General features: G+C 49.4%; 1 protein-coding gene and 1 long non-coding RNA gene across 2 annotated transcripts; both read left to right on the top strand.

Moving 5' to 3' along the window:
* The first annotated feature begins 5,039 nt into the window (after positions 1-5,039).
* LOC149912301 (uncharacterized) lies at positions 5,040-6,311 on the top strand. The gene is made up of 3 exons (XR_016461483.1): positions 5,040-5,125; positions 5,469-5,546; positions 6,193-6,311. It is a non-coding gene; the product is annotated as an uncharacterized LOC149912301 (long non-coding RNA).
* A 184-nt stretch (positions 6,312-6,495) lies between these two features.
* Positions 6,496-7,685, top strand: LOC149912300 (rho GTPase-activating protein 32-like). The gene is made up of 4 exons (XM_090130766.1): positions 6,496-6,574; positions 6,893-6,974; positions 7,454-7,597; positions 7,681-7,685. The coding sequence occupies exons 1-4, from the start codon at positions 6,524-6,526 to the stop codon at positions 7,683-7,685; spliced, it is 282 nt and encodes a 93-aa protein (XP_089986892.1). The 5' UTR covers positions 6,496-6,523.
* Positions 7,686-27,592: the final 19,907 nt, after the last annotated feature.

Raw genomic sequence — 27,592 nt, 5'->3', positions numbered from 1 at the left:
CGATGGCCGAGTGAAGTCTCTGAGCCCTGGTGACCCACTCAGCTCTTCAGCCTGCTGACCTGCTCTGCTGGGGCTGTCTTAAAAGGCAGAGGGCACGTTATCCTAATGTCCCCACATCCATCCCTCTTAGCATACTGTAGGCCAGTTCCTAAAAGGACACCTGCACAATCTCTCTGAATGTTAATCAACACGTAGTTGGTCTGTGCACTGCAGAAATTGCACCTGGGTTTTCAGTGGTGATTAGCTATGTGTTTAGTCAGAGGTGCAATGGTTCTAATGGTGAGAGAAAGACATTCCCAGTTGTCATCAGGTGGAACACACTTCAGACTGGAATCCTCAAGCAGACTGCAGTCAAGCTTTCTTAATTACTCGTTGTTGTTATCAATTCAGACGCATCTCTGAATTCCTGCTTGAATGAACATTCTGTAATAATCTGCTGAGACAGCGCAAGGCTTGACAATGAGACTATAGTTTATGAAAGCAGCACTTTTTACTTCCTTTACAAGTTCTTATCTGAATGCTAAATGCAACATCAATTCACTTCTCACTGGGTTGAACGTTTTAAATATTTGGTTAACATAATGGTTCTACTTCTGACATTTAATATGAAAATATTAAAATTCCTTGTAAGTACTTTTTAGTTAGAATGCCAGATGCTAAAGGGATGAAGTGGCACAAGAAAGCAAAATGTCTCTGCTGATGGCAGGAAGGACTGTAAGGATGGAAAGGCTGGTGTTTGCCATGGGCAGGGAAACACATCTGGTTTTCTTGTTCCCTTTGTCTTTGAGTGCCAGAAAAATAGAGGAGAGCGTGCCCTCGCCTTGGACCCCTCCTGCCCTCTGCTGCTGAGATGGAGAAATGTCCCAGCTCCTACAAGGACATCAGGACAAAGGTAAGTATTGGAAATAAGTCCAGGCTGGCTGTCCTTGTGGGCATCTGTTGCTGGAAAATTTAATGGCAGTAAACTGCCTAGATAATGACAGAATGAGGGTGACAATAGAATGGTACGTAATCACAGTACAATGAAAAATGTATGCAGGGTGCAGGAAGGGAGGTGTGGACATTCTGAGTTGCAACTCTTTATTTGCTCCAGAAAGCTCTATCAGAAAGGAAGACTGAAGGAAATACTTTGAGTGTTTTTTTAATGTGACTGGATAAAACATGTGGCAAATTGAATAACTGAGTGGTAAAGGGACATAAATACCTCACTGTTTCATGGAACCTTTCAATTCAGCATCTGAGCACTGCGTACAGGACTTGGGAATATAAGTATTAGAGGATGATGGAATATCTTTATTTGGAAGGGACCTCGAGGATCATGTATTCCACCTCCTGGTTCCACACCGGACCTCCTATGGGTCAAGCCCTGTGTCTGAGAGCATTGTGCAAATGCTCTTTGGCCTTTGTCAGCTCAGTGCCAAACCACTGCCCTGGGGAGCCAGGGCCAAAGTCCATGTATCTAGTTCATCCTACAGAATGATGCCAAGAACAGTTATAGAGATCGACTTACAAACAAAATTCTTGTCTTGAATTAATGGTACACTCACCATTTAAAAAAAAAAAAAGTAGTTAGAAGAAAACATGTAAGTGTAGATTTAAAAGCAACCTGTATTGTTACTTAGAGTTTGATATAGTGTAATCCAATGCACAGTACTTGTAAGGTGTGTTTTACAAAATGCTTTGCAATGTAGGCATCTATTAAGATAAATGCTGCAAGTTCTAATATGTCCATGACCTTTTCAAACTGTTCCTTACTCCTACACATCACTACGAGTAGTTCTTCTGTCAGGAAGGATCACATGTGTAATTAACCTGTGACCTTAAGTTTGGAATTAACTGCATACAGTGGAAGTAAGAGCTGTGGGTTATTTTGCTCTTTCAGTGTTGAACAGCCGAGGTGTTTTGTTTTGGAGGGTGGACAGTGATGGGACAAGTGGGGAATGGCTTTAGACTGAGACGGGGGTTTTGAGGTTTAGGTTGGATGTGAGGAGGAAGTTTTTCAGCCAGAGGGTGGTGAGGCACTGGAACAGGTTGCCCAAGGAGGCTGTGGATGCCCCATCCCTGCAGGCATCCAAGGCCAGGCTGGATGTGGCTCTGGGCAGCCTGGGCTGCTGGTTGGCAGGTTAGAAAGCCCACAGGACTTTATTGCAGCCCTGGGTGCAGGGGGATCACTGCTCCTAGCATGCACACAGAAGAGCTGGAGCACACAGGTGATGTACATTCCACTTGTGAACATTCCTGCAATTCCAGAGAGCGTGCGCCTGTTCCAATCACTGCTGCACAGATTAAAAACTGATTGCAGATGAGCTGTTTTGGTATGGGGTTCTTGCCAACGGTCTGCAGTGGCTGTGTGATTCCTCGGGGAGTTGCTCTCCAGCCCAAAGGTCATGTCCTAAGTCGACCAGATCCCGTTTGTGTCCAGAAATGGCTGACAACAGATCAGCTGCTGGTCAAGTTTCTAACATCACACTGGCCTTGCTCCAGTGTCTGTGTCATCAGCCCCAGCACATACGGTGCCCCTCTTCAAGGCTTTGGAGCACTGAGACTCTGCACTTGGGCTCCAGACATCCTGCTGCACCAAGAGGTTATTCTAGCTTTGGTATCTTGCAACTTTGTCTATAACTACATCACTGTAATCATAAATATCTAGGAGCATGGAGATGGAGAAATTAATCTTCCTGTAATTCTCTGTACTGCAGCCCCGTGGTTGTCAACACCTAATGCAATATTGAAATTTCAGTTGAGAAATTGAAAGCTGTCCCTATCAAAAAAACATCTGCATTTGTTATTGAAATCACACTGAGGATCAAGAAATCCAAATGCTTCTAGCATAACCACGATTATAGGCAGTGTTTAGACAAGCTCTTACAGGAAAACCATGAACACAAGGCTAAAGAGAGACTAAGTGATGCACTCTGCAGGAATACTCATGGAAGTCTTCACAGTGCAGGAGTCTGATCTGATTACAGATGCTGTGCTTTAAGTACCCCTTATCATATCTTTTTTTTCACTGTTGTGCAGGGGTTGGACTCAGTGATCTCTGGAGGCTGGAGATGCTGTTTGCTAATGGCAGATGGAGAGAGGAAAAGCAAGTCCAAGGCATGCTGTGCATAGCCACCACATGGCATCTGCACCATTTCCCCCTGCACAAAGGAGGAGCAGCTCACAAGCTTGGCCTGGGCCAGGGAAGGGAGCAGACAAACATCTGGACCGACCCCAAACGAGCTGGTTCTGCAGGTTGGGTGTCTTCTGCTGCTTGTCTCACATCCTGCTGCTCAGCGGTAGATTTGTTCCTGCTCAGTGCTAACAGGAAACTCACACAGCATTTCTGTTTCAGCTGTGCCAACGCTTTGATCCCTTGCTGCTTGGATGGGGCGTTTGAAGAATGATGCCTGTGCTGATGTCCAGCCAGGCTGTGGGGATGAGTCTCCACACCAGGGTCCGTCTGACAGGACTGAGGGTTGGGGATCCAGCCAGGTCGAGTCCAGCGTGCTTTGCTCTTGTTCTTAGTGCTTGTTTTTGCTCAGGAGGGCAGGAGGTGAACCTCGTGAACCAATGCCTGCAGACGGGGTTTGCAGAGAAAGAGGTCCTGCAGGCCTTGTGTGACAGCCACGGAGCTGCAGCGAGGCTGCATCAGTGTAAAACACCAGAGATCCACGGAGGTGTGAAGGGGAGCTGTGGGCTGCAGTCACGCAGGAAGGGATGTGCATGCTCGGGGTTTGGTTGCTGTGTGTGTGTTAAGTGACTGTGATACCACTGCTGGGTCAGTGTGAGTGTACGGAACAAGTGTGACAGCCTTTTTGATGGAGCCCTGTGAAAGGAGTCCTATGGACTTGAGATCCAACTATCAGCCTGTGGGCATCATTTAGGAGTTGGGGTAGGGGATGAGGCAAGGGACGTTGGGCTGAGAAAGGGATAAAGCAGTCTGGCAGCAGTTCTGTGTTTCTCCCATCTCCTGCTTTATTTCCTTCCAGGTGAAATAGATGGGTGCTGCAACATGCCCTTGAATGTAACAAAACCCACTCTAGTGTGGATTTGACATGGGCCCAGCACTGCAAGGTACGCTGCTGGGAGGAAGCGTCCATCTGGCTGAGGGCAGGAAGGCCCTCCAGAGGGATGCACTGAGGCCAGTTGTGCGAGGCTCAACAAGAGCAAGCGCCAGGTCCTGCGCTTTGGTCATGACGACCCCGTGCCAGCTTCTCCAGGATTTGGCTGGGGTAGAATTCCAAGCAGCCCCTGATTCCAGAACGTTGGGCTGGGCTGTTGGAATCTTCTGCCCTCGTGACTGGTCTTGCCTCCCCACCCTGTCCGTCGTGGTGGAGCAGCCTGGTGGCCCTCAGTGATGTCATAAGGGCTAGAATGAGGGGAGGAGCAGTGCGTGCTGCGTCCCTTCATTGGAGCGCTGGAGCTCTGACTGAGCAGCTCGCTTGTTGCACTTGTGCACCGACTGCGTCCCTTTGTCTTCACACCGTCCTGTGCAGCACCTTGTAGGTGAGCTGAGACAGTGTGGGAGAGACGGGGGGACAGTGAGTGCTGAGAACTGCTGGCTGGCGGAGCTCATAGGATCACATTATCTCCATCAGCAGAGGGGTGGCCATGAGGGACAGGGAGGTGATCGTCCCCCCCCGCTCTGCTCTTGTGAGGCCCCAGCTGCAGTACAGTGTCCAGAAAGACAGGGAGCTGTTGGAGAGGGTCCAGAGGCGAGCCACAGAGATGATCAGGGGACAGGAGCACCTCCCCTGCAAAGACAGGCTGAGGGAGCTGGGCTTGTTCAGCCTGGAGAAATGAAGGCTGTGGGGTGACCTCATGGCAGCCTTCAGTACCTAAAGGGAGCCTAAAAAGAGGAGGGGAATCAACTCTTTGAAAGGGTAGATAACAGCAGGACAAGGGAAATGGTTTTAAGTTGAAAACTTGAGTTTTTAAGTTGAGGGAGGGCAGATTTTGGTTTTTCCCTCGTAGTCTTTGCTAAACCGTGGAAGCAAACTGACCTGCTCTTTCTCTCTCCTCTCTCCACCCTCTGCGTGCTTCCCTGCTGCAGCTTTTGCTCGTGGAAGATCAGAGCAAAGTGACAAGGAACGGCTGCGGATTCGTGAGATTTGTCTCCCTCGTTCTGATCTCTTGCCAGGTACCTGCCATGGTTTGTCCCCCCACATGCTTTAGCAGCCCGTGACGCCCCGTGTTTAGTAACACAGCCTCATCCAGCTTTGATGGGACGCTGGTCACGTGTGGGTTTTTTCCACGAGCTCTGCAGCTCAGCCCTCAGAAGGATGCTGTCTGTGGTGCTGTGACCAGCTGGTCTTAAAGAAACCAAACCCTTAGGCAAAGAGTCCCAGCCCCAGCTTGTGCAGAGCTGCACAGCATCACCAGGGACACCAGCAGGCGTGCTTGGGCTGTGTGAGTGTGCCCTACAGCTGTAGGGAGCACAGCAGAGATGTGAACAGAGAAAATAAAAGTGTGTTTCTTTTCAGTTCCAGCTTGTCACACCTACGCTGATGGCTGTGGCGTGCAGCGAGATCAGCTGTGGGCCTGACCTGGCATGGACAGAGGTAGAGTATGAAGCTCTGATTGGTCTTTGTTCCCTGACTGCAGCCAGCAGAGTGAGCCGCAGATGTGCTCTCCTGCTTTCCAAGAGAGCTCCTCTGTGGCAAGACAGTAGTGCAAGCGTGGCAAGTTTATAAAAGTACCAGAGCCATCTCGGCTTTGGTGTTTGTCCTCTACTGACTTTTCCCTTGAAATGGCTGCAGAAACAACAATCGTTCTCTGCTCTGTTTGGCCTCGCTGTTGGTTGGACTGCTCAAGAGAGCTGCTTGGTGCTTGCAATGGCACTGTTTGCACCTTGTAACTGCAGCCGTAGCTTTGGTTTCCCTCTTCACGGTCTCCTAGCATCTTAAACAGTCAGCCTTCCTGCACAAAGAGCGCAGGAAAGGAGGGGGCAAAATGGACAAGGCCACCTGTCTGCGTCAGTGCCATTGCTGATTAGTCTGGGTGGGGAGAGATGCAGCATTGCCTGGCGTGTGGCTGCTGCACACCAGGGAGAGAAACAGCCGTTATTAGACTTGCAGTTCCTTCTGAAGTGCCCATGATAAGGACCGAGTGCATTTCCTGCAGCTTTCTCTGCAGATGTGCTCCTCACCTTGAAGTCCTCCTTGTTGGTTCCCAGCTCCTCACCGTGGCCTGTGCTCTCTGTTTCAGGCTGAGAACAAGGGGAAGCCCCTGCTGGACCATGAGGTGGCACCTGTGAATGTTCCAGCTATTGCTGCTGCCCATGCTATTAAGAGATACGTTGCCCAGGCAGCGGATGAACTCTCCTTTGAGGTAAGCAGTTCAAGGCGTTCCTTGTTGTTCAATTTTACAATGGCAAATGTCTTCAGAGCTGCACTGGTGCAAGTGCTCTCATGCTCGGCGATGTTTGGCAGTGCAGAAGAATGCAGACATTTGAGCTGTGCTTTCCTCCCAGCCCTGCTGAAGCTGGGATTGACGTTGCAATCTCTTGCAGGTGGGAGACATCATCTGTGTCATCGACATGCCACCAAAGGAGCTGACCCCCTGGTGGAGAGGCAAGCTCAGCTTCCAGGTAGGCACAAGCTTCAGACTGGAGAGTGCAACTTCAGTAGAGGCAGGAATCTCAGCTTAGAGCTGCTCTGCCTGCATAGGATGCCTAGTGGACATAAACAGTTTCCCTGTGTCGGTGTCAGAGGACCTTGTCTTTGGCTGCAAATGTTGAAAAATTATTACCTTTATGCTGTGAACTATGGCCATTTTCTGCTGGATAGTCTTATGGAACGTCAGGCAAGCATGTTCCGAGGGAAATGTTACGTGGCTTTTGGTTTAACAGTTCAGATCTGAGAAGTGCTGCATGCAATAGTTGGCCTCTCTTTTCTTCTTGTTACAGGTTGGATTTTTCCCAGGGGAGTGTGTGGAACTCATTAATAAGAACATTCCTGAGGCACTCATCAACTCAGTGCCAAAGCCAGGTAGGGATGTTACATTTGATGGTGTGGGGAAGCAAAATGAAGTCTTTTTTGGGGTGTGTTCCATGTTTAGTACCTCCTTTATCCATGCCACATTGTCCTCTGGGTTGATGATCCTTCATGCACACCATGGGGCAGAGATTTGGCCCAGTCCTCCTGTGTTTATGACTGGACTTGGGGAAACTATAGAACTCTCATGGAATGGCTTGGGATGGAAGGGACCTCAGGGATCATCATGCTCCAACCCTCCTGCCTCAGGATGGTCTCCCAGCCCCCACATTTAATGTCAGATTAGACCAGGCTGCCCAGGGCCCCATCCAACCTGGCCTTGGGCTCCTCCAGAGATGGGGAAAATCCCTTTTTGTATGTACTGGTTGGTAATGTTCTTCCCGTTCTGACGTGCTCTGTAGAGTGTGCTGTGCTCGGCCTCGTCCAACGCAGCCAGACCTGAAATGACCTGGTTTCTTCCTTTTGTTGTGCAGTGCCCAAGAAACGCAGCAAGATCCTCACCTTCCTTCGTTCCTTGGTGAAGGCCCGCCCAAAGAAACCGACCGAGCGGGAGGTGGAGAAGGAAAGGGTGTTTGGCGGTGACCTGGGAGAGCATCTTCTCCACTCCGGTCGTGATGGTAAGGAGCTGCCCATTCCTGAGATCTTCCTCTGCTGGGCATCTAAAGAAGATGAAAGGGAGCTCATATCTAGCAGGGGGCAGGCTGATAGCAGATGCAGATGCTCCTAAGAGACAAGCACATCTGTATTTGCTTCAGCCAAGCCTGGCTGGGCTTAGTGGATGGGATGTGAAGCACAGCCTGCAGCACGATTGAATCAGGAGCTCCACTGACAGCTGGCACGTGTTCTTCAGTCCCCCAGGTCCTCCAGAGCTGCGCTGAGTTCATTGAGCAGCACGGCGTGGTGCAGGGGATATACCGCCTGTCCGGCGTCGCGTCCAACATCCAGAGACTGCGGTAAGAGTGCTGCGACTGACACAGCCTGAGTGCATCTGGTGTGGCTTTGGGCTTGCCTTCCTCTCGCTCAACCGGGTTTGCGTCCCTCTCTCCAGGCAGGAATTTGAGTCGGAGCAGATTCCTGAGCTCACCGTCCGTGACATTCACAGCGTGAGCTCCCTCTGCAAGATGTACTTCAGGGAGCTCCCGAACCCTCTGCTCACCCACCAGCTGTACGGCAAGTTCTCGGTAAGCACAAGGCCACGTCTTTCATTTCCCTCTTCCTGGGCCTCTTGGCAGATGGCTGCAGCAGTGCCCCAGCTCGGAGGCCCTTTTGCTGTCAGCCCCACGAGGTTTACTCGCAGTGGTGTACTAGCCTGATTGGTGTCTCGCTCCCTTTCTGCACTACTCCAGGATGCTGTTGGTGCCGCTACAGAGGAGGAGCGGCTGCTCAGAATGCAGGACGTCATCCAGCAGCTGCCCGCTCCTCACTACAGGTCAGTGCTGCCCTCAGCCTGCTGAGCTCAGCCCTGCTGCATTGCAGAGGGCAACGATGCGGTTCCAGACTTTGTCTTTCTGAATTGCAGCACGGCATGCTCGTTGGTGCTGAACGTTTGCCTCTCTTGTTTTCCAGGACACTGGAGTTCCTGATGAGACACTTGGCGTGTCTGGCTGGGAGCTCCACCATCACAAACATGCATGCCAAGAACCTAGCCATTGTGTGGGCTCCAAACCTCTTAAGGTAAACTTCTGGTTCTGTTTCAACACAACGCTTACATCTGTTCTCCATTTAAAAAAGAAAACAGTGCTCCCTTTTTCTCCATCAAATGTGCTCTTCTCCTGTAAAATCTGTGGCTGACAGAAGAGCAGGAGCCTGAGCTGTTCTCCATCCCCACGGGCACAATGTCTAGGTGACAATTTCTGCAGTCTTGTTGAGATGGGACTGACCTGTCCTTGATCATCCAGGGGAATTTCTGCAGTGGCATCACTGATTACCCACTGCGGAAGTCTCCAGAGCCTCAGCTGAAAGCTTTTGGCTGCAACAATTCAGACTCGGGGAAATGGTCTTGGAGAAATGACTTCTAAAATCTGCCTTTTCTACAGATCACAGCAGAACGAGTCTGCCTGCGCCAGCGGAAGAGCTGCCTGCATGGAGCTGCAGACGCAGTCGGATGTGGTGGAATTCATCATCAACCACACCGACGTCCTCTTCGGCTCCAAATCCGGAGCAGACATTGCAGATGCAGCAGGTGAGTGTCTTCCTCCATTAGCTTGATCTTGACCTGACACTTTGACCAAATGCAGGCCTTCTCTGGGACCTCTGAAAAATGCTTTTGCTTTCGAGGGGACAGCAGACCTCTGGGCTTCCATTAGAATCTGGCATCCTGTTGCTGGATGCTGAGAGTGTCCAAGCCCAAAATCACAAGGAGGAAACCGTCATTATTACGGTTTGCACGCAGGAAAAGCTTGATGCAAGTGTGGCAGCGAAGCTTTCTCAGTTCCCTGCCCCCATTTCCTTGGGTTTTTCCTTGCCTATTTTGATACAGTAAGCTGCTCTTCGTTATGACCGTGTCCTTTGCCATAAACACACCTCTGCCCACATGGTTATTTTGGGCTTCTCTTCTTCCAGTGGCTCGGATAAGCAAGCCTGAGAAAAATACAGCACCTCCCCCAGAACTGTGGTGGCTGTGCTGCTGCTTTCTGATCCTCGCTCTTACCTGTGGTTTTCCCTTACAGGACACAATTCTCTCCCAGGGCCCAAGTCTGTGGGGGTCTCTTCTGCTGCCACAAAGCTGCTCAGCCTGGAGGAGGCACAGGCACAGAGGCGAGGCCACAGCAGCTCTCCTGTTGTGACAGAGAGCAGCCGGGACATGGAAGTGGAAGAAAGCCCTGCAGCTGGACAGGGCAAATTCCACACCGTCATCGACTTTCCATCTGACAGGTAAAGAGGACTTTCTTTTCCAGCACCCAGCATCATTGTTTGGGTGGGTTTTTCTGTTTTTCTGCAGAAACCAGGCAGTGCTAGGAACAAGCAACTGCTGCCAAGAGCTCAGTGCTGCTCTTCCCTCACCCTGCACCACGCACGACTCACAGCATTGGCTGTTTTCTCTCTCCAGGCAAAATCCACCCAGCAAGAGTGAGGAATCACCAGCTAGCAGTTGGTGTTGCTGCTTCAGCCTCAGGAAGCCATCCTCTGGCAGCAAACGCCAACTGCAGCGCAATGCCAGGCAGCCCTCAGAAACAGCAGTGGTAGTCCTGGCAGGTAAGGGTGCAAATGCAGCTTCCAAATCCCTGCTTTTCAGGAACATCGAATTCAAGCTTGCTCTGCACTTCTATCTCCTTCTGGCATTCCAGCCCCTGCCTAGCATCTTCAGTTCACCCCTGATCAAGAACCACTGTCGTCATTCAGCTTGTGAAAGTTTGACACTAACCCCTGTGTATCCTTTCTAGGTGAATCAAGCCCTTGCCAAGCCATAAGATCCAGGGCAAGTAGCGAGGATGCTCTCTCTGCTTCCATCAGTGGAGAGCTCTTAGGAAGCACAAATTGCTGCAGTTCCAACAGCAGCCTTCCATCTAACAACATTAATGGAGAGAAGGAGCTCATCGAAGTCCATGCTCTCATCACACCTGGCTCTGCTGAAGTTGCTGACCTGGGCCTGCAAGACACCACAGTCACCAGCCTGGATTGTAACCAGGAGTCTTTGCAGTGCAGCCCATCCCAAGCACAGTGTGAGTGCCCTGACAGCAGCACCTCCATGCAGGAGCAGGTCAGCATCAGTGAGGAGGAGCAGAGCCTCTTGCAGGGGGACTTTCAATCAGGCCTCCAGTCCCAGGCACCGGACAGCAGCACTGAGAGCTCTGAGCCACTCTCTCCATGACAAGACAGGATGAGTCCCATCTTCACCGTGGACCTCTCACACCCTCCTGTCCTTTATATAATAATAAAAGCACACTCGTGCTCAATCAACGCCTTGACTGCCTCCAGAGTCTTCATTCACACGGACTGGGATGAATGCAGCACACAGCAAGGCACCTCAGCTTGCAATGCTGTGGCTGTGGGGTGCGTGCAGCTCAGCTCCGGGTTTGTTCCTGTTTTGTCTGGCTTTGGGATGTCTGCAGGGGGAGCTCTGCTACCATTTGGCATGGTAGCAAATAATCTCTCGCAGCCTGGATGCTGCTCATGATACTCCCAAGCTTCCTGGCTGTGGCTTTGTGATGCTTTTCAGGGCTTTCTGATGCATTTTGATGCCTTGGATGTTGCTTAACACCTCCCTCCTCCCATCATGTCCTTTCCTGGCTCCCACCTACGAGCTGGCCCTGCAGATCATCTCCAGACCTGTCATCAGCACACTGCAGCAGGAGAAGCTCCCCCTGGCCAACGTCAGGCAGTACTGCTTGGTCTGCAGCTCAGTGGCCATTTCCCTTTTAGGCGGCTCCTGCAGAAGAATCAAGCAGCAGAACCTTTTGCTCACCCTGCAGCACACAAATGCTACGAAAGCAGAAACAACCTGGGAATCTCTGGGTCTGCAAGACTTCACAGACACTCACTGACTGTGTCTGATGGCTCCCTCCCATCCTTGATTTCCTTCTCCCCTTCTCCTCGTCTGATCCCACTGCTGAGCCATGATCAAGCTGCCCAGTGTGGCAGAGCATCGTGCAGAGCCGTGCTGGCACCTCCTCCCCTTCCTCTCCTGCAGCTCAGCGTGCAACCTGAGCAAGTTTTTTTCTGAGAAAGTGACCAGCTCTTTTCCAACCCTTTGCCCCTACAAACAGTTGTCCAGAGGATCTCGTCCAAGAATTCCTGGAACAGCCTGCAGCTGGCTCTCCTGAAGTTCAGGCTCCTGCCTTTGCTTCCTGCCAGGCCCGCATTCCTTGAGATCACCAACTCAAGGAGGGCATGGTCACTGCAGCCCTGACCGCCTCCTGTCGTAACCCCTGGTGTGCACCATGTCCAGCAATGCTTCCCTTCTGCTTGCTGTGCCCAATGCCTGCACCACAGAGTGATTCTCACTGCACTCCAGGAGTCTGTCAGATTGCTTGCAGCCAGCCATGCTGATTTCCCAGACTGACTGGAATCCCCCATCAGGATGAGAGTCAGTGAGTGCGATGCTTCTGCTGGCTGCAGTAAGCAGCTCCCACCAACAGGCTCTCTTTCCAGGCGGCTGTAGCAGACCCTCACCTCCAGAAGCCCTGCACTGCTGCACTTCCTAATTTTACCCACAAGTTCACAACCTGCTCATGGCTCTTCTGAGTTCTTTGCAGTCAACTTCTCATCATAGGGGGCAAATCCCTTGCCTTCCAGAATTCCATAGTATCAATTGTGTCTGCTAATGTCAGGATTTTTTTTCTTTCTTTTCTTTTTCCATTTTCTAGGTAGGAAAATGAATTTCTGAGCCAGGAGAAGCAGAAGTGAAACAGTCTTCCTGGCACTGCTCAGGTTGCAGGAGTTGCCAAGTGCTCCTCAGGTAATGTGTGCTGAAGAGCTGACCTTGGTGGCAGGGGCTGTGGCTGCATTTTGTGCCTGTCATGCGGGAATCCAAGAAAGCCTATTGAGAGCAGGAGCTGCAGAGCGAGATAAACATCACGAGAAGGTAAGGCTGAGAAGCAAGGACACCTCCAGAAAGAAGAGAAAAACTGAGTCAAGTGAGCTGCGTGACGGCCGTGTGATGCTGACCATGATTGGAGGAAGAGCGCATGGCTGGGAATGACTGATGGCTCTGGTTGGATGGGTGCCTGTGTGCACAGAGTTAAGGAGTGTTTGTGGGATGTTTTGCTGGCATCTAACGGCTGTAAGGGGAAGTCAAGAGAGAAAACTTGTGAATGCATAGAAGGGATGTTAAAATCTGGAACAAACTGTTTGGATCATTCACAGCTGAGTCCGTGCCAGATTGCCACACTGCCAGAACCTGGGGCCTAGGATTTTCCTTTAAGAGTGCCAACTGCTCATTTTAAATGATAAAAAGTAACATTGATAGAAGCTTCCCTCCTTGCATTAGAATAAGGCATTGATATTTGATGTTTCTGTCTTTCCATTCCTTTAGCAGCCTGGGTGTTGATGCAGCTGCATGCATCTGCTGCCCTCCCCTTCTGTTTTGCGTAAAAGAACAGTAAAATATGCAATCAGTGTGAGATCTTTCTGAAGTATTTTACTTTATTTGCCCCTAGGCTGCAATGGCTGGGAAATGGCAGTGTCACCCAGGAGCCCACACGGCGACCTGATGTCTCATTGTTGGGGTCTATTGGAAACCACCACGATGACAAAAGAATGCCTGGGATTCCTCCGGCCCAAATGCCAAACCTTGCACTTGGCTGTGCTGAACCTCATGAGGTTCACCCAGGCCCACCTCTCAAGTCTGCTGAGCTCAAACAGATGTCATTTTTCTCGTGTCCTTCCATTCCGAGTCCATCTGTTCCCCAAAGCAAAAGAATTTGGAGGGAACCACCGACAGTTATGTGAGCGATTTCAGCGTCTATTTCTGATCATGGCAACAACTTCAGAGGTCACACTTAATTTACGGTGCCCGTTGTAATTCTGACCAAGGCTGCAGTTGCAGCTGACTTCCCAAGGCTGCAAGACGTGGTGGTGACACAGCCTTGTGCTTCTGCATTGGTGCTCATCCCACGTTTCCTTTCTCTGTCTCGCAGGTCAGCTCCTGCTGGAAGCAGATGGTATCCCAGTGTGAATGAAGGTCAGTGCAGGAGCAGCTGCTGATGGGAGGAAGGAAGTCCATGCTGAAGAGCTCTGAAGCATCTGCAGGTATGGTTCTGGAGGAGGCAGCAGTGATGTCGGAGGGCTCCCCAGCAGGAAGCTGTCTCATCCAAATGCTTGCTGAGTGGTTGGAAGGGAGCTTTCTGCATGACAGCAGCACCAGCTGCTTGCTTCAAATGCTGCAAAGACAAGGATTAGCACGAGTTCCAGTATCTACAGTATCATCACGAATCACGATAGGATTACAATGTGTCCTCATACAAACGCAGCCATTTCTCTCTGAGTCCAGAGGCTGTCCGGAAAGCATCTTTGAGGTCTCTCACACCAAACCACTGCTGTCCGTGAGGGATCTGACTCATTAGGGTATAGGGGTTAGGAACCACAGGCTGTCTTTTGAGAACGGGTTCAGTCATTTCCTTACATCTTGCACCAGCCGATACGTGCCGTCTGCCTTCCGTGCCGACAGGATTGGGGTGTTATAAGGCCACAGACAAGGTTCCAGAAGACCATCCTTAACCACTGTCTGTGTTACAGCTTTTAGACCCACTCTCCCTTCTAAGGCTATGGGATATTGTTGCTGTTTCACAGCTCCACTCCCTCCTTGGGCAGTTATTTGTAAGGGAAAATTGTGAGTCCACCCCAATTTCCTTCCCCTGCCCACATCTTCGGATTCATTTCTGCTCATCACCAGCTGTTAACACATTCATTGACACCTGATATCTGTTTCACAGACTTGCAGCTGTAATCCTCATTTAACTGTTAAATCTCTCCCCCATAAATCGGTCCCTGCTTCAGGCACAGAGAACAATTGCCCTGCAACTATTTTATCTTTCCATTTCAGTTCTGTGGTCTCCAAGAGTGGAGCTGTCATTTCTGATCCCTCAGCCCCAGTTATGCACAACAGCCATATCCAGATACACGTCTGGTACCTCTGAACTAGCTAATGCTGTAGGATGGAATGTTGTTTCTGCACTGGCTATCAAATGTGGGATTGCTCTGAAGCAGTACAGCACCATGTGTTTAGTAATTTGCCCTTAGAAACAGTTTGAAAAAGTAGAAATACTTTATTAGTATTAGTAAAAAGAAGTTATTTCATAACATATTTTAGAAATACAGTTGTTCAATCATGTGATCAATTCTCACTTACAGAACTGTAATAGTTACAAATTGCATGGGTATAGCATCAAGGACCAGAAAGCATGTTGTAAGGCCATTCTGTTTGGATAGGAGAAGCTCAGCAAAAGAAAAACAGACTCCAAAGAAGCCAGGGCCTCCACACAAGGCCGAACTGACTCACTCTGTGGGCAGGTTGGGATGCAACAGGCAGGCATCAAGAGACTCCCCTCTGTCCTCCTTCCAAACTTCTCTCTCTTCAGGGATGAGCAGGTGTCCAGAAATAGTGGCCAAGTGTTGATAAGCAGCTGTCAGGCGTTCAATAATTAGTAGTATACCTGCTGAGCTAGCAACAATTGGTGTTTAGCCAGTCACACACACACACACAGAATGGCACGGGTTGGAAGGAACCTCAAGGATCAGGAATCTCCAACTCCCTGCCACAGGGAGGGCCACCAACCTCTGTACCACTGCACATATGAACATTGCTGGACAGAAACAGCAGTGTGGGAAAAATCTGTATGCTGTGGATGAAAAGGGTGAATCAGAATGGCTTAACAGCTGTCACACAAGGAAAAGCAATCTGTTACCTGCTGTGCCATGCTCATGTCAGTAGTAATGCAGATGCCAGCAGCTGATGCCCACAAGGACTGCCAGCCTGGACTTATTTTCATTACATATCTTTGTCCTGATGTCCTTCCAGAAGCTGGGACATTTCTCCCTCTCAGCAGCAGAGGGCAGGAGAGTTGCAAGGTGAGGGCACACTCTCCCCTGTTTATCTGGCACTCAAAGAGAAAGAGAAAATGAAAACCAGATGTGTTTCCCTGCCCATGGCAAACACCAGCCTTTCCATCCTTACAGTCCTTCCTGACATCAGCACTAATTGAAACAACATCCCACTCACCTTTGCCATGTCTGGCAGAGGTTGCAGCTCTGTCTATTGCATCCCTCTAGCTGTCAAGTCAAGAGCTCCTGTGTCACACAAGGAAAAGCAATCTTTTACCTGCTGTGCCATGCTCATGTCAGCAGCAATGCAGATGCCAGCAGCTGATGCCCACAAGGACTGCCAGCCTGGACTTATTTTCATTACATATCTTTGTCCTGATGTCCTTCTAGAAGCTGGGACATTTCTCCCTCTCAGCAGCAGAGGGCAGGAGAGTTGCAAGGTGAGGGCACACTCTCCCCTGTTTATCTGGCACTCAAAGAGAAAGAGAAAATGAAAACCAGATGTGTTTCCCTGCCCATGGCAAACACCAGCCTTTCCATCCTTACAGTCCCTCCTGACATCAGCACTAATTGAAACAACATCCCACTCACCTTTGCCATGTCTGCCAGACGTTGCAGCTCTGTCTATTGCATCCCTCTAGCTGTCAAGTCAAAAGCTCCTGTGTCACACAAGGAAAAACAATCTGTTACCTGCTTTGCCATGCTCATGGCAGCAGCAATGCAGATGCCAGCAGCTGATGCCCACAAGGACTGCCAGCCTGGACTTATTTTCATTACATACCTTTGTCCTGATGTCCTTCCAGAAGCTGGGACATTTCTCCCTCTCAGCAGCAGAGGGCAGGAGAGTTGCAAGGTGAGGGCACACTCTCCCCTGTTTATCTGGCACTCAAAGAGAAAGAGAAAATGAAAACCAGATGTGTTTCCCTGCCCATGGCAAACACCAGCCTTTCCATCCTTACAGTCCTTCCTGACATCAGCACTAATTGAAACAACATCCCACTCACCTTTGCCATGTCTGGCAGAGGTTGCAGCTCTGTCTATTGCATCCCTCTAGCTGTCAAGTCAAGAGCTCCTGTGTCACACAAGGAAAAGCAATCTTTTACCTGCTTTGCCATGCTCATGGCAAATCCAATGCAGATGCCAGCAGCTGATGCCCACAAGGACAGCCAGCCTGGACTTATTTTCATTACATATCTATGTCCTGATATCCTTCTAGATGCTTGGACATTTCACCATCTCAGCAGAAGAGGGCAGGAGAGTTGCAAGGTGAGGGCACACTCTCCCCTGTTTATCTGGCACTCAAAGAGAAAGAGAAAATGAAAACCAGATGTGTTTCCCTGCCCATGGCAAACACCAGCCTTTTCATCCTTACAGTCCTTCCTGACATCAGCACTAATTGAAACAACATCCCACTCACCTTTGCCATGTCTGGCAGAGGTTGCAGCTCTGTCTATTGCATCCCTCTAGCTGTCAAGTCAAGAGCTCCTGTGTCACACAAGGAAAAGCAATCTGTTACCTGCTGTGCCATGCTCATGGCAGCAGCAATGCAGATGCCAGCAGCTGATGCCCACAAGGACTGCCAGCCTGGACTTATTTTTATAACATACCTTTGTCCTGATGTCCTTCTAGAAGCTGGGACATTTCTCCCTCTCAGCAGCAGAGGGCAGGAGAGTTGCAAGGTGAGGGCACACTCTCCCCTGTTTATCTGGCACTCAAAGAGAAAGAGAAAATGAAAAACAGATGTGTTTCCCTGCCCATGGCAAACACCAGCCTTTCCATCCTTACAGTCCCTCCTGACATCAGCACTAATTGAAACAACATCCCACTCACCTTTGCCATGTCTGGCAGAGGTTGCAGCTCTTTCTATTACATCCCTCTAGCTGTCAAGTCAAGAGCTCCTGTGTCACACAAGGAAAAGCAACCTTTTACCTGCTGTGCCATGCTCATGGCAGCAGCAATGCAGATGCCAGCAGCTGATGCCCACAAGGACAGCCAGCCTGGACTTATTTTCATTACATATCTTTGTCCTGATGTCCTTCTAGAAGCTGGGACATTTCACCATCTCAGCAGAAGAGGGCAGGGGAGTTACAAGGTGAGGGCACACTCTCCCCTGTTTATCTGGCACTCAAAGAGAAAGAGAAATTAAAAACAGATGTGTTTCCCTGCCCATGGCAAACACCAGCCTTTCCATCCTTACAGTCCTTCCTGACATCAGCACTAATTGAAACAACATCCCACTCACCTTTGCCATGTCTGGCAGAGGTTGCAGCTCTGTCTATTGCATCCCTCTAGCTGTCAAGTCAAGAGCTCCTGTGTCACACAAGGAAAAGCAATCTGTTACCTGCTGTGCCATGCTCATGGCAGCAGCAATGCAGATGCCAGCAGCTGATGCCCACAAGGACTGCCAGCCTGGACTTATTTTTATAACATACCTTTGTCCTGATGTCCTTCCAGAAGCTGGGACATTTCTCCCTCTCAGCAGCAGAGGGCAGGAGAGTTGCAAGGTGAGGGCACACTCTCCCCTGTTTATCTGGCACTCAAAGAGAAAGAGAAAATGAAAAACAGATGTGTTTCCCTGCCCATGGCAAACACCAGCCTTTCCATCCTTACAGTCCCTCCCGACATCAGCACTAATTGAAACAACATCCCACTCACCTTTGCCATGTCTGGCAGAGGTTGCAGCTCTTTCTATTGCATCCCTCTAGCTGTCAAGTCAAGAGCTCCTGTGTCACACAAGGAAAAGCAATCTGTTACCTGCTGTGCCATGCTCATGTCAGCAGCAATGCAGATGCCAGCAGCTGATGCCCACAAGGACTGCCAGCCTGGACTTATTTTCATTACATATCTTTGTCCTGATGTCCTTCTAGAAGCTGGGACATTTCACCATCTCAGCAGAAGAGGGCAGGAGAGTTACAAGGTGAGGGCACACTCTCCCCTGTTTATCTGGCACTCAAAGAGAAAGAGAAAATGAAAACCAGATGTGTTTCCCTGCCCATGGCAAACACCAGCCTTTCCATCCTTACAGTCCTTCCTGACATCAGCACTAATTGAAACAACATCCCACTCACCTTTGCCATGTCTGGCAGAGGTTGCAGCTCTGTCTATTGCATCCCTCTAGCTGTCAAGTCAAGAGCTCCTGTGTCACACAAGGAAAAGCAATCTGTTACCTGCTGTGACATGCTCATGGCAGCAGCAATGCAGATGCCAGCAGCTGATGCCCACAAGGACTGCCAGCCTGGACTTATTTTCATTACATACCTTTGTCCTGATGTCCTTCCAGAAGCTGGGAAATTTCTCCCTCTCAGCAGCAGAGGGCAGGAGAGTTGCAAGGTGAGGGCACACTCTCCCCTGTTTATCTGGCACTCAAAGAGAAAGAGAAAATGAAAACCAGATGTGTTTCCCTGCCCATGGCAAACACCAGCCTTTCCATCCTTACAGTCCTTCCTGACATCAGCACTAATTGAAACAACATCCCACTCACCTTTGCCATGTCTGGCAGAGGTTGCAGCTCTGTCTATTGCATCCCTCTAGCTGTCAAGTCAAGAGCTCCTGTGTCACACAAGGAAAAGCAATCTGTTACCTGCTGTGCCATGCTCATGGCAGCAGCAATGCAGATGCCAGCAGCTGATGCCCACAAGGACAGCCAGCCTGGACTTATTTTCATTACATACCTTTGTCCTGATGTCCTTCCAGAAGCTGGGACATTTCTCCCTCTCAGCAGCAGAGGGCAGGAGAGTTGCAAGGTGAGGGCACACTCTCCCCTGTTTATCTGGCACTCAAAGAGAAAGAGAAAATGAAAACCAGATGTGTTTCCCTGCCCATGGCAAACACCAGCCTTTCCATCCTTACAGTCCTTCCTGACATCAGCACTAATTGAAACAACATCCCAATCAACTTTGCCATGTCTGGCAGAGGTTGCAGCTCTTGCTATTGCATCCCTCTAGCTGTCAAGTCAAGAGCTCCTGTGTCACACAAGGAAAAGCAATCTGTTACCTGCTGTGCCATGCTCATGTCAGCAGCAATGCAGATGCCAGCAGCTGATGCCCACAAGGACTGCCAGCCTGGACTTATTTTCATTACATATCTTTGTCCTGATGTCCTTCTAGAAGCTGGGACATTTCACCATCTCAGCAGAAGAGGGCAGGAGAGTTACAAGGTGAGGGCACACTCTCCCCTGTTTATCTGGCACTCAAAGACAAAGTGAAAATGAAAACCAGATGTGTTTCCCTGCCCATGGCAAACACCAGCCTTTCCATCCTTACAGTCCTTCCTGACATCAGCACTAATTGAAACAACATCCCACTCACCTTTGCCATGTCTGGCAGAGGTTGCAGCTCTGTCTATTGCATCCCTCTAGCTGTCAAGTCAAGAGCTCCTGTGTCACACAAGGAAAAGCAATCTGTTACCTGCTGTGCCATGCTCATGTCAGCAGCAATGCAGATGCCAGCAGCTGATGCCCACAAGGACTGCCAGCCTGGACTTATTTTCATTACATACCTTTGTCCTGATGTCCTTCCAGAAGCTGGGACATTTCTCCCTCTCAGCAGCAGAGGGCAGGGGAGTTGCAAGGTGAGGGCACACTCTCCCCTGTTTATCTGGCACTCAAAGAGAAAGAGAAAATGAAAACCAGATGTGTTTCCCCGCCCATGGCAAACACCAGCCTTTTCATCCTTACAGTCCTTCCTGACATCAGCACTAATTGAAACAACATCCCACTCACCTTTGCCATGTCTGCAGAGGTTGCAGCTCTGTCTATTGCATCCCTCTAGCTGTCAAGTCAAGAGCTCCTGTGTCACACAAGGAAAAGCAATCTGTTACCTGCTTTGCCATGCTCATGGCAGCAGCAATGCAGATGTCAGCAGCTGATGCCCACAAGGACAGCCAGCCTGGACTTATTTTCATTACATATCTTTGTCCTGATGTCCTTCTAGAAGCTGGGACATTTCACCATCTCAGCAGAAGAGGGCAGGGGAGTTACAAGGTGAGGGCACACTCTCCCCTGTTTATCTGGCACTCAAAGAGAAAGAGAAAATGAAAAACAGATGTGTTTCCCTGCCCATGGCAAACACCAGCCTTTCCATCCTTACAGTCCTTCCTGACATCAGCACTAATTGAAACAACATCCCACTCACATTTGCCATGTCTGGCAGAGGTTGCAGCTCTGTCTATTGCATCCCTCTAGCTGTCAAGTCAAGAGCTCCTGTGTCACACAAGGAAAAGCAATCTGTTACCTGCTGTGCCATGCACATGTCAGCAGCAATGCAGATGCCAGCAGCTGATGCCCACAAGGACTGCCAGCCTGGACTTATTTTCATTACATATCTTTGTCCTCATGTCCTTCTAGAAGCTGGGACATTTCACCATCTCAGCAGAAGAGGGCAGGAGAGTTACAAGGTGAGGGCACACTCTCCCCTGTTTATCTGGCACTCAAAGACAAAGTGAAAATGAAAACCAGATGTGTTTCCCTGCCCATGGCAAACAGCAGCCTTTCCATCCTTACAGTCCTTCCTGACATCAGCACTAATTGAAACAACATCCCACTCACCTTTGCCATGTCTGCCAGAGGTTGCAGCTCTGTCTATTGCATCCCTCTAGCTGTCAAGTCAAAAGCTCCTGTGTCACACAAGGAAAAACAATCTGTTACCTTCTTTGCCATGCTCATGGCAGCAGCAATGCAGATGCCAGCAGCTGATGCCCACAAGGACTGCCAGCCTGGACTTATTTTTATAACATACCTTTGTCCTGATGTCCTTCCAGAAGCTGGGACATTTCTCCCTCTCAGCAGCAGAGGGCAGGAGAGTTGCAAGGTGAGGGCACACTCTCCCCTGTTTATCTGGCACTCAAAGAGAAAGAGAAAATGAAAACCAGATGTGTTTCCCTGCCCATGGCAAACACCAGCCTTTCCATCCTTACAGTCCTTCCTGACATCAGCACTAATTGAAACAACATCCCACTCACCTTTGCCATGTCTGGCAGAGGTTGCAGCTCTGTCTATTGCATCCCTCTAGCTGTCAAGTCAAAAGCTCCTGTGTCACACAAGGAAAAGCAACCTTTTACCTGCTTTGCCATGCTCATGGCAACAGCAATGCAGATGCCAGCAGCTGATGCCCACAACGACTGCCAGCCTGGACTTATTTTCATTACATATCTTTGTCCTGATGTCCTTCTAGAAGCTGGGACATTTCACCATCTCAGCAGAAGAGGGCAGGGGAGTTACAAGGTGAGGGCACACTCTCCCCTGTTTATCTGGCACTCAAAGTGAAAGAGAAAATGAAAAACAGATGTGTTTCCCTGCCCATGGCAAGCACCAGCCTTTCCATCCTTACAGTCCTTCCTGACATCAGCACTAATTGAAACAACATCACACTCACCTTTGCCATGTCTGCAGAGGTTGCAGCTCTGTCTATTGCATCCCTCTAGCTGTCAAGTCAAGAGCTCCTGTGTCACACAAGGAAAAGCAATCTTTTACCTGCTGTGCCATGCTCATGTCAGCAGCAATGCAGATGCCAGCAGCTGATGCCAACAAGGACAGCCAGCCTGGACTTATTTTCATTACATATCTTTGTCCTGATGTCCTTCTAGAAGCTGGGACATTTCTCCCTCTCAGCAGCAGAGGGCAGGAGAGTTGCAAGGTGAGGGCACACTCTCCCCTGTTTATCTGGCACTCAAAGAGAAAGAGAAAATGAAAACCAGATGTGTTTCCCTGCCCATGGCAAACACCAGCCTTTCCATCCTTACAGTCCTTCCTGACATCAGCACTAATTGAAACAACATCCCACTCACATTTGCCATGTCTGGCAGAGGTTGCAGCTCTGTCTATTGCATCCCTCTAGCTTTCAAGTCAAGAGCTCCTGTGTCACACAAGGAAAAGCAATCTGTTACCTGCTGTGCCATGCTCATGGCAGCAGCAGTGCAGATGCCAGCAGCAGATGCCAACAAGGACAGCCATCCTGGACTTATTTTCATTACATATCTTTGTCCTGATTTCCTTCCAGAAGCTGGGACATTTCTCCCTCTGAGCAGCAGAGGGCAGGAGAGTTGCAAGGTGAGGGCACACTCTCCCCTGTTTATCTGGCACTCAAAGAGAAAGAGAAAATGAAAAACAGATGTGTTTCCCTGCCCATGGCAAACACCAGCCTTTCCATCCTTACAGTCCTTCCTGACATCAGCACTAATTGAAACAACATCCCACTCACCTTTGCCATGTCTGGCAGAGGTTGCAGCTCTTGCTATTGCATCCCTCTAGCTGTCAAGTCAAGAGCTCCTTTGTCACACAAGGAAAAGCAACCATTTACCTGCTTTGCCATGCTCATGGCAGCAGCAATGCAGATGCCAGCAGCTGATGCCCACAAGGACTGCCAGCCTGGACTTATTTTCATTACATATCTTTGTCCTGATGTCCTTCTAGAAGCTGGGACATTTCTCCCTCTGAGCAGCAGAGGGCAGGAGAGTTGCAAGGTGAGGGCACACTCTCCCCTGTTTATCTGGCACTCAAAGAGAAAGAGAAAATGAAAACCAGATGTGTTTCCCTGCCCATGGCAAACACCAGCCTTTCCATCCTTACAGTCCTTCCTGACATCAGCACTAATTGAAACAACATCCCACTCACCTTTGCCATGTCTGGCAGAGGTTGCAGCTCTGTCTATTGCATCCCTCTAGCTGTCAAGTCAAGAGCTCCTGTGTCACACAAGGAAAAGCAATCTGTTACCTGCTGTGCCATGCTCATGTCAGCAGCAATGCAGATGCCAGCAGCTGATGCCCACAAGGACTGCCAGCCTGGACTTATTTTTATAACATACCTTTGTCCTGATGTCCTTCTAGAAGCTGGGACATTTCTCCCTCTCAGCTGCAGAGGGCAGGAGAGTTGCAAGGTGAGGGCACACTCTCCCCTGTTTATCTGGCACTCAAAGAGAAAGAGAAAATGAAAACCAGATGTGTTTCCCTGCCCATGGCAAACACCAGCCTTTCCATCCTTACAGTCCTTCCTGACATCAGCACTAATTGAAACAACATCCCATTCACCTTTGCCATGTCTGGCAGAGGTTGCAGCTCTGTCTATTGCATCCCTCTAGCTGTCAAGTCAAGAGCTCCTGTGTCACACAAGGAAAAGCAATCTTTTACCTGCTTTGCCATGCTCATGTCAGCAGCAATGCAGATGCCAGCAGCTGATGCCCACAAGGACAGCCAGCCTGGACTTATTTTCATTACATATCTTTGTCCTGATATCCTTCTAGATGCTTGGACATTTCTCCCTATGAGCAGCAGATGGCAGGAGGGGTCCAAGTTGCAGGCACACTCTGCTTTATTTTTCTGGCAATCAAAGAAATAGAGAAGATGAAAACCAGATGTCTTTCCCTGCCCATGGCAAACACCAGCCTTTCCATCCTTACAGTCCTTCCTGACATCAGCAGCAATGGAAACAACATCCCACTCACCTTTGCCTAATCTGGCAGGGAGGTGATGCTCTTTCTATTATATCCCTCTGGCTTTGAATTCACCAGTGCTTGTGTCACACAAGGATATGCAATATTGCAGCTGTTCTGCCATTCCCATAGCAACAACTATGCAGATGCCAGCAGCTGATGCCCACAAGGACAGCCAACCTGGACTTATTTTCATTACATATCTTTGTCCTGAAGTCCGTCTAGAAGGTTGAACATTTCTCCATCTCTGCTGCAATGGTCAAAAAGGGTCCAAGTTTAGGGCATTCTCTCCTCATGGCCTCTTGCACTCAAAGACAAAGGGAACATGAAAACCAGAAGTGTTTCTTTGCCCATGGCATACACTAGCCTTTCCATCCTTACAGTCCTTCCTACAATCAGCTGGAATTGAAACAACATCCCCCACATCTCTTTTTTGAACTTATTCATGCTTGAATAATAATAATGAGAATTTTTCTGTAAATCTTATTTCTGCATGGAAACGATCTGATAACCGGAGCTTTTTTCTCTAAAACAATCCAGGAAATTTGCATTGCTTATCTGTGTACGCAAAATGTTTTTGCCATTCATCTCAAATATCAATTCATCTGGCCAAATAAGATAGAAAAATTATTTACAGACATTTTTGGACATTGATTACTTCTGGTCAAGTGGGAAAGAATCCCTAAGCTGCAATCATGAAATTCTTTTATCAGTTTCTCTGATTTAGCCAGTGTTACTAAAAGGGAAATAAGACACAGGCTTTTGATAGCAGCTGCCAATTTAAGAACGATAATAACTTTTATTATTGTTGGCTAAGATCAAAGTCCTGCATTTCAGGATTATCTCCAGCTCATCAAGTATAATTAACAGTTTTGGATAGCCACATTATTATATAGCAATATTGTCTTCCTGCAAGGAATTTCATTGTTTTGACACGTGCCACAGGTTGTTAATAGATTGCCTGATTAGCATTTATTTTTTTTATTGGCTTATGATGACTACAGAAAATTATACAGCAGCACCATAAAAACTTTAAATCCTATCCCATGTATCTGCATTCATACGAAAATCATATTGGAAAGCATTGGTGAAACTAAGATTACAAAATGAAGCAGAGGACAATTTCAGTGAAAGCCTTCAGGTTTTACAGCTCTGCCCATTTCAACCCCCTGAAGACATCCACGGGTTTCCTGCTGTGGGACACAGGCACTCACCTGCAGCTCAGCACTGCCTGCTCATGCCTGCGCACACCTTCAGGCTGGAACCAAGGAAATCCTCAGCAAAGACATCAGTACACTTTTGTTATGATGACTTTCCTAAAGAAGCATCAAATATTTCTTCACGAGAAATACTGCAAGTCCCTTTGACACTAGCCCTTATTTTAAATGTTTAGATTTATGCTTCATTCAGGCGTGCTGTCACTCCCAAAAAGATTTTTATTCCTTTTCATTCTGAGGAACACAGTGATTTCTGCCTTGTTTACTGACTGTAGGCACAGCAATACTCCTGCACCTTCAGGGAAACAGCAAATCCATCTCTTTCACACCCTACTTCTATCAAGCTCATTCACCTTACAAGGTATTTATTGCAAGCAGCTCTTCCAGAAATGGAGATTAACAGAACCTGCAACCCAGGACACCTCAGTAAGCCAGTACTTTTCATCTCCTGAAGGTGTAGGTAGACACAGAGCTGGAACATCTTTTCCAGAGCTGTGTGATGCTATCTCATCTATGTTCCTTTACTGTGCACTCAGTTTCACTTCTTATCTAACCTGGTTGCATCCCAGGATTTCTGGTGCCAAAAATAAACTGACAGCTTTCATCACTAGTTAAAAGGAAACTGCAATAGGAAAAGCAATTTTTCTGATTTCTCTGTTGATCAAAGATGCTTCCTGCAAGCCTGATGCGGTAGAAACAATATCAGCTTTAGAATGACAGTCATTAGAGCAGAATCCTTTCACTGATGAAATCCCACAGTCCTGATTCATACAACACTGACACTGGAGGACACAGTAGTTTAGATGAGAGCGCATTAAAAATGACTAAGTTAAGGTCTCAGAAATAGCAAAGAGTGACAAGTATGAAAAAAAGAGGTTGCAGAAACTGCTTCAGTTTGGCACTCTGGCATAAAGTATGACAACACACAACCTGCCTGTGCAGTTCCAGAAGCAGAAAAAAGCCGTCAACCAGGACTTGTTCTCATCTGCTCTGAAAGTCCACTGGGACAAGGCCACTTTTCTCTGACGTGCTTCCAGAAGTATCACTTCTGAGCACTGTGCCAGGGAGTTACAAGATACTGTTTGTGTGCACAAAGGAGAAAAAGACGTCTGTCTGGAAACAGACTTGGTGAAGGAGAAGCAGCATTTCCAGAGTACTTCAGAAAGAACTGAGCACTGCCCCAAGAGCTTCAGAGCGGCAGGCTGTCACAGTGTGCCAACCAGCTCAGCTGTGAGTTGGCACTGAAGCTGCACCACAGGGAGAACAAAGCCCCCTGTGCACCCTTGGAGAGCCAAGGGTTGGAGATTCATGAACCTTGAGCTCCTTTCCAACCCGGGCCATGCTGTGATTCTGGGATTCTCACCTTTGCCTCATCTGGCAGAGGGAGGCAGCTCTTTCTCTTGTCTCCCTATGGCTGTCAGGTCACCAGGGCCAGTGTCACACAGGGAACTGCAAACACTGTGTGTGCTGTGCCCTGCCCATGGCAGCACAGAGGCAGCTGCCAGCAGCTGATGCCCACAAGGACAGCCAGCCTGGACTTCCTTTGATTCCTTCCCTTTGGATCAGCGTCCTTCAGGAAGGCGGAACATCTCTCCAGCTGAGCAGCAGAGGACAGCAGGGCTTCGTTGTCTGGGCATGTTCTCTTCTGGCCCTCTGGCCCTCACAGACACAGGAGGAGGACACAGAGGCTGCTGTAACACAGCCAGCCCTGCCTCTCAGGTCAGCTCTCAGGCCATCCTCTCTCCCCTCAGCAGCAGCTCACTGTTCTGCACTCCTCTGGCCTGGGCTGGCAGAGGTGTGCAGCAGTTCTGCTGATCTCCCAGTGCTGGCCATGTCTGCAGTGCCTGTGTGAAAGACACAGGAAGCTGCCAGCATTGCACTGCTCTGCTGTGCCCCTGCCATCACCGAGTTTGCTGTCAGCAGCTGCTGCTACACGTCCATTCAGGCACAGGCCTTTCCTTCCTGGCCCTCTTTCCCCCCTCTCTCCTCTGCTCTCTCTCGTGCTCCCCTTTGGCCTGGGCTGGCTGAGCAGTGCAGGCCTTGTTGTTGCTCCCTGGGCCAACTACGTCACGGTTCCCCGTGACTCTGCCAGCTGCTCTGACACAGCGACTGCGTCCTCAGTGTGGATTCCAGAATGCGACAGACGTCCAGAGAAGACTTCCAGGGCTGATTGGAACATGCTGCCATCAAGAACGGCCATGGCTCAGGCCCCCTGGGAATCTGCTCACAGCGAAAGCTGCTGTCACTCTGTGTGGGCACAGCCTTGTCTGTGTAGGCCTGCTCACACTGCAGCCCCTGTCTGCACCAGAACCGTGCCGATCCACCTTCTCTTGGCCTCCTTGCCTGCATGGAAAAGGGCAGCTTGGGCTGAAGTCCCTCAACTTTCCGATGGCCGAGTGAAGTCTCTGAGCCCTGGTGACCCACTCAGCTCTTCAGCCTGCTGACCTGCTCTGCTGGGGCTGTCTTAAAAGGCAGAGGGCACGTTATCCTA

This window comes from Phasianus colchicus, chromosome Z (genome assembly GCF_987193195.1).
Source record: "Phasianus colchicus chromosome Z, bPhaCol1.hap1.1, whole genome shotgun sequence".
Lineage (NCBI taxonomy): Eukaryota > Metazoa > Chordata > Aves > Galliformes > Phasianidae > Phasianus > Phasianus colchicus.
The sequence above is the reverse complement of the archived record's forward strand: the minus strand, read 5'-3'. Positions and strand labels throughout refer to the sequence as shown.